Here is a 7,062-nt window from a genome sequence, read left to right on the forward strand (position 1 = left end):
AAAGCCTCGTGAGCAGAGCACCCCAGGGGTTTATTACAGCACTGCCACTAGAACGTGCATTTCCTGCAGTAGCTAATGATGAATGGAGAAGGGCTTCTTAATCTTGTTTATTTTTAAGTCATGAATTTGGTCCATATGGCCCTTTGGTCTTTTGTCGATAGTTTTGCTGAAGGCTGCTCCCCAGTCAAAGCCTCGTGAGCAGAGCACCCCAGGGGTTTATTACAGCACTGCCACTAGAACGTGCATCTCCTGCAGTAGCTAATGATGAATGGAGAAGGGCTTCTTGATCTTGTTTATTTTTAAGCCATGAATTTGGTCCATATGGCCCTTTGGTCTTTTGCCCCTCCTGAAATCATACACTGCACCCAGCATGGTGACGGGAGGTGATGGGGGGAGGTCTTCACTCAGGCCTTCGTCACCTCAAAATAGAAAAGTTGCAGCAAGTGAAAAATGGCATTTCCTATATTAATGTATATGACCACACACAGGTCTTTTAAGTGCTTCACTTTGCAGCCTGTTCGGTGTTCAAATAAATAGGTGTTTTCCTAACTTGAGTGTTTCCAGTAGAACTCAAATATTTTCTTTTCAAAGGGAAGTGTTTCTTTTTCTTCTCATCCCCCTTTAAGCATCCACATCAGTCTAATGCAGACAGAAATACTTGAGGGTTGAGTAAGTGCTGCACCACGCTTCGTTTACCTTACTGTTAACACGTAGGTAATGACTGACTTTTAGAGCGGGAGGAGCGGAGGATCCCAGCCACACCTCGCTGAGGGACTGACTCACGGCTCGGCTGGGACAGGTTTATAACTTTTCTTCTTTGGTGGAAAATGTGCAAGTTGCAATTAAAGTCTGGGTGAGGCTGGACAAACCCAAAAACGCCTGGGATTACTCTGAAGTTTTAAGTGAAGCTGCAGAGCGCGGAGCAGCTGCGGGCTGGGAGGGAATGGGACTGGCATTTAACAGAGTGGCACGGAACAGAAATCCTGCTATCTCAGATCTGACTAATCCACTTCTGGGTCTGATATCCATCTTCTCCAGCCTGTGCAATCAAGACAATTCTACTTTAAGAAGCAGAGAGATGAGCAATTCCATTCAAACCAAATCATACAAGTTCCCTTCAAAGGTAACCTGAAAATGAGTATTTTAGCAAGCTGTTCATAGCTGCACAGGTCTGAAAACAGCATAAAGGGCCATCTCTAGAGGTACGGCACCTCCAGGGAAGTGACACTGACTATCCCCAAGCCTATTTAGATAAGGGACCAGGCTGTGTCCAGGGAAGCTGGTGGCTGAGCCACCAGTAGGAAATAATAACCTCCGAGCTAACAGAGACGGATCTCATTTGAAACAAGACAGAATTCCCAGCTTTCATGTGAATAAACCCCAGCACCTCCAGGAGTGCTGAGGAACCAGGAAAGCTGTGCAGGGGCAGGGAGCTCTTTTAAGGACTTTACCTTATGGCAGGGAAAGCAGACACAGGACACAACATCTAGGGATGGCTGGCACTTCTCTGCTGTGACAGAAGAAAACTGAAATGCAGGAACAGATCTCTATCTGTACAGAGCATCCTCTCTGAGCTCTTCTTAGAACTAAAAATTAAGGGTGGCTCTGAGTGAAGCAATTACAGTCTCATTACATTCAAACAGAGCACGTCCACAGCCACACTTCATGTTCTCTATGCCTTAAATTATTTGTACGAGCCAAATCAATCTGAAGAAAGAGTGCAAACAGATGCAAAACCCTACAGAATCGCTGTAAGAATATTTTGCTAAATGTCCAACGATCCACCGCTGAGGACGTGACCACCTCCAAGAGAACCGAAAGCAAGAACTACCCATGGCCACGCACCACAGGGCTCCTGCAGGGCGGTACTACCGGCAGGTCCACAGTAAAATGCAAACCCATTTTCAGATCCACACCAATGGAATTTAGTAGAGAACTCCTGCGGCTCCTCAAGCACGCATAGAAAGCAACCGTTCCCGAGATCCTCTCCCACAACAATGCTCCTGACATCACTGGAAAAGTGGCTTATATAGAGGTGTTCACAGAGTGCTGAGAAGCTGCCTGAAGTTTTTGTTTAACTCAATATCTTTCCTTATAATGCCAGAGAGCAATTACTGGATCACAGCATGAAAAACACAATGGCAGAGACATTTTCTTCACTCAGAAGGTGATTCAGCGATCAAAGTTTCTTTTGTTTCTATTTTAGGGGGGAAAAATCACTGCTTTCAGCTGTCTAAAGCTGACATTCCCAAGGTATATTCATCATGGCTGTCAGCTGCAAAGGTCTCTGCAGTTCTTTCCTTCTCCTCACATTCTTTCCTCTCTAAACAACCCTGTGAAACGCCTGACAACGCTGCTGGAACGTAAGCAGGACCAGGAATTGTGCCTAAGGAGGGCTTTGCCTTTTGCAGCTGTGAGCAGAGCACATGCCATCATCCCTTCCCTCACACAGATGCCATCCCAAACACACACACGGGACACGAGGCAGCAGCCAGGCCAGATCTGGGAAAAAAGGTCCGACTGCTTCTTCCTGGAAGAGCTGCCCTCGGCAGAGCCATGGATGAGGCTGGCAGGGGTAGCTGCAACGTGTCACCAGGATTTCTGCACGGGACGTACGGGCTGGGGACAGCGAGGACGGGGACGGTGCTGCCTGGGGGATGAGCCTTTCGGGAGAGGAGAAAGCCAAGAGAAAAAAACACAAGTTTTAGGTCATTAGGCTGGACATGAAGAAAGGGGCTTACTGCACTGAGGGGTTGGGCACAAAGACTCTCTGCTGCAGAAAAAGAGAATCTCAGTGCCAATATTCCAGAGAGAGCGGGGTCGGGAGCTCCCAGCTTTGGACTGGTCTGAAAGCAGGCAGTCACCTACCGGGGGGCAGGGGGCAAAGACAAGGGCAGCAAACTGCTGGGGTTCCACAAAGGCCAGTCTCAGGTTGGGGACTGAGGTCCAGGATATGTTTATACACCGTATCAGTAAACACTGTGTAAAAAAATATGGGTAATAATACTAAATACAGGGCTAATAACTCACCATACCGACTTCTAAACCACAGATTTTCTCTGAAGTTTGGAAGACTGACAAAAATTCCCTCAGAAAAAAATCTGTTGCTCTTCTCACCTAAGAATAATCAGATGTTTTTCTGTCAATTAGCATGTGCTGTGTATCTATTAGTGCAATCTGGTTCTCTGTGCCAACCAGTTGTACTTCACTCTATGACAAACACTATTTCTACGGCTTGCACTGTGTTTTTCGAAAATATAAATACCCTTTCAGCACGCTTTGTTTCCAAAGCAATAACAGCAAAAGGCGGATACCAAACCACCAGCAGAGCTCAGGGCTCCATTTAATCACAAACAGATAATGGGAAACGCGATGAGAAGCAGCTGCTGAGGAGCTGGCAGCGACACCCCCACGGCATATGTCAGGGGGCACGAGGCAGCTGCCCGGGCAGGGGCAGGCTATTTCCAGAGACCGCTCGGAAACGTCACTGTCGGTCGCTTTTCTGGCGAGACGTGGCAAGAGCAAAGCGGCACCTTCTTCCCAGCACAACTCCTCAACAATAAAGCGTGAAGCTGGAAACGGCCACCACAGACCCCCCGTGCTTCCCCTCGGAGAACTGCCCAGCAGTGGGACACACACCCCCAGCTTGTGCAACAGCCTCTGCCCCCGGCCCCCTGCACGGGGACACCTGACAGGAGAGCGACACAAACTCCCGGGCAGCAGGCACTGAGCAGGCCCAGCAGCGGGACACACACCCCCAGCCACCCCCAGCTTGTGCAACAACCTCTGCCCCCGGCCCCCCCAGCACGGGGACACGCAACAGGAGAGCAACACAAACTCCCGGGCAGCAGGCACTGAGCACAGCCGTATTTTAGGAAAGTCACACACAAGCATCAGGCAACAACAGCCCAGAGGGTTATAAACTGCAAAACACCCAGCACATGGCGCTGGGCTGGGCCTGCCTGCCCAGAGGGTTATAAACTGCAGAACCCCCAGCACATGGCGCTGGGCTGGGCCTGCCTCTATCAACACGCTGGTTGGAATTTCAGCTCCAAACTTCGGGAAGCTTGTAAAAACGAAATAGTTCCTTTGTTTTAATTAACCTGTTCTTTGAATATAATCCGTGAGAACAGGTGTGTTCTGCATACGAATTCAACTTTTAAAAAAAAACAAAACACCACTTCAGAATATAACACCACTTTAAAAAAGATCCCACTCATAAAATTGCATAGGCACACAAAAAGTGAACATTGGCACCCATTCCAAGAGATTAACTTAATTAATAGCTATTTTAACTTCAGTTCTCAAATTTGCAGATTATCCTCACAACAACTTCCCAACATCAACATTTGAATCCTCTCTCAGATTGCAGACATTCATTAATTTACATGAGTTTATGGCATATAAAGGCACCTAGTTCACTCCAAAAACACATGAGTGCACAAGAGTGGGGAAAAACAAAAACCCCAACCCCCTGCCCCATACACAAACACTAAGGTAAGAACAAGACTGAGTGCTTCTGTCACAGACTCCAAACACTGGGTTGGGAGGAACCCCCGGGGGTCACCTGGCCCAAACCCCTGCTCAGAGCTGGGTCCCTTCCACAGGCAGATGAGGCTGCTCAGGCCCTGGCCGGTCTCACAGATAATCTGAATTTCCTGTGCTGAGCTCGTGGTGACCGAGCTCGGCTGTGCACCACTGGGCAGCGCCTGTCCCCCGGCTGTCCCACACCCACATCCTCCATGGCTGACAACATCCAAAATGTAGACATTTAAAATTTTACCATTACACATACAGCTCACCGTAACGGCAACATGATGCATGAGAAAAAGCTGGTAAGAATACTGAGTTTCCACTGATTTTTTTATTTAACTTTTAAATTGATGTTTCTTGTTCAAAAATTCCTAGAAGCTCAGGTCATAGACCTGATTCATGACTAGTAGCTGTCATCAAGATTTAAGCAGGCTCAGGCCAACGGTGTGACATAAAACCTCCTCTCTCGGTTCAGTAACGGAATGAAGCCAGTGTTTACTTGAAGCTGAAATCAGATTTCAAGGCACGGGGCGTAGTCTGCTGTTGATCTATGCCCATTCTGCTCATAGTGTGCATATATTTAAATTTCATATTTAAATAAGTTTCTGTTGCTAATGCAAAGCAATAAAAAACCCTTCAAAAATAAAAACTTCAAGACCGAGTTCCTTTCAAAAGGAAATTAATACCATTTGGATTTCCATTAGTGAAATACTCTTCATTTCTTGACACAGAAGTTTCAGGTATCCGTAGAATTACAACACACACAGCATTAATTTTATATATGGACATAGCTGGCTAATCACTATGGGCTGAATGTGCAAGTCAACCAAAAAATAAACCAGAAAACTTTCAACAGACAAGCAGGAGTTTTGCTAAGCACAGAACTTGCCCAACGAGTTCTCTCTGCAGAGCAGAGACTAGATAATGAAAGGCAGCTAATACCCACTTCCCTTAAAAGATTACTTTCCTATACCTACAAAGGAGACACACTCAGAACCGTTAGGTGAAAATTATTTCATTTAAATTTTTTAATACATAATACATTGAGTAAAGAATAAACAATGCAAATCAAATAATCAATTCATCAATGGACAAAGACATCATACCCAAGAAATTAAATAAACAAAACTTAAGTTAAATGCCTCTCTGTATGTAGGGTATCAACAGGAAGAGGCTGGGAGCCAGAGCAGAAATCCCCTCCGAGAGGAACCTCACTGAACTCAGACAAGCCACGTCCTTCTGCAGAAAGAGCCCGAGGCACCTCCAGGTGAACAGCAGTTCCGTGAGAGAGGAAGTCTCACTGCAGAGCACTTTATTTAGCGTTATTTATCACTAACAAGACTCTTACTCCGTAAGGAAGAGGATGTACTTCTTTTCTCATTTGCATCCAAGATCACCACTAACCAAGCCTCCATTCATCAACCGTTTTGCTTTCATTTCCCACAACCAACGTGATTTAGGAAACACCCCTCAGATTTAAGACACGCCACTGTAGGCCTGTTACCTTTATGAGCACTTCCCTAGGAGCAGTCAGGGCTCTGCAGTTTACGGTGTATCCCCAGGGCAGGGGTGGGAACCACCTGAGCTCTGAGGTCCCTTCTGACCCAAACCATTCCGTGATTCTGCTATGGCTCTGCGGAACTTGAAAGCCAAAAATATATCCATGTAGGAGTCTGGGGAAAACCACACAATTAATTTTGATTTCTTTCTGCTCTTTGGGATTTAGCAGTAAAAACTGCATCTTCAGAGCTTGCAGTTCCTATGCTGATTTAGAAAAAACCCAAATAGGTATAATAGGCCAAAACTAAACAGAGCATCACTAATAGTCACAGCTTACAAGACAGCAGCATGCATCTCCACAGCACACTGCCAGGGAGGGCTGTGACCTGAACACTTCAATTCTCTAAGGCACCAGGTGTGTGCAATTATACTCTATTTAGAGACACCAGCTGTATTTCCTGACACCATCACAGCTCCACCGCCACCTGGGCTTCAAAAACCCAGGCGGGGGCCAGGCCCTACGGGCTGCCTACCTGAAGGGGACTGTCCCTCATGCCCTTCGGGTCCCCAGATTGCGCCCAGACCCTCCGTAAGCCCCCGGGGAGGGGAGGCCAGGCCAGGCCGGCTCCCCGCGGCTCAGCTCCCCGCAGCTCAGCTCCCCGGGCCGCGGGCGGTGACCCCTGACCTGCCCCCGGCACCGGCTGAAGGAGCAAACGGGCAACAAGCGGGTTCATCTTTTTAGAGACCATCACAATTAAACATCCAGGAGGGGAAAAACATAACCAAAAAAAGCCACCCTAAAAATAAATCAGAAGCCATATCAACGCGGTCGCTTCCACGGCAGTCCCCGGCCGGAACCGAGCCCGCTATGGCGGTGCGGGCCCGCCGCGCCCCTCGTCGTAACGGTGAGTTCGGAGCCCCTCGCTCCCCGCCTGCCCGCCGCCGCCCGGGAGGCGCCTCCGCGGCCCGGACCGCCTCATCCTCATCCTCCTCCTTCCTCCTCCGTCGCCCCCGCCCGCCCCGCCGGGC

General features: G+C 48.2%; 1 protein-coding gene across 1 annotated transcript in view; it reads left to right on the top strand.

Annotated features, from left to right (window-relative positions):
- The first annotated feature begins 6,886 nt into the window (after nt 1-6,886).
- PPP2R2D (protein phosphatase 2 regulatory subunit B, delta) overlaps nt 6,887-7,062 on the top strand; it is a 24,536-nt gene continuing 24,360 nt past the window's right edge. Inside the window, exon 1 of the mRNA XM_014945263.1 lies at nt 6,887-6,938. Within this exon, the coding sequence (XP_014800749.1) occupies nt 6,902-6,938 (37 nt within the window). The 5' untranslated portion in view covers nt 6,887-6,901. The remainder of the gene's footprint in view (nt 6,939-7,062) is intronic.

This window comes from Calidris pugnax, unplaced genomic scaffold, assembly GCF_001431845.1.
Source record: "Calidris pugnax isolate Ruff unplaced genomic scaffold, ASM143184v1 scaffold89, whole genome shotgun sequence".
Lineage (NCBI taxonomy): Eukaryota > Metazoa > Chordata > Aves > Charadriiformes > Scolopacidae > Calidris > Calidris pugnax.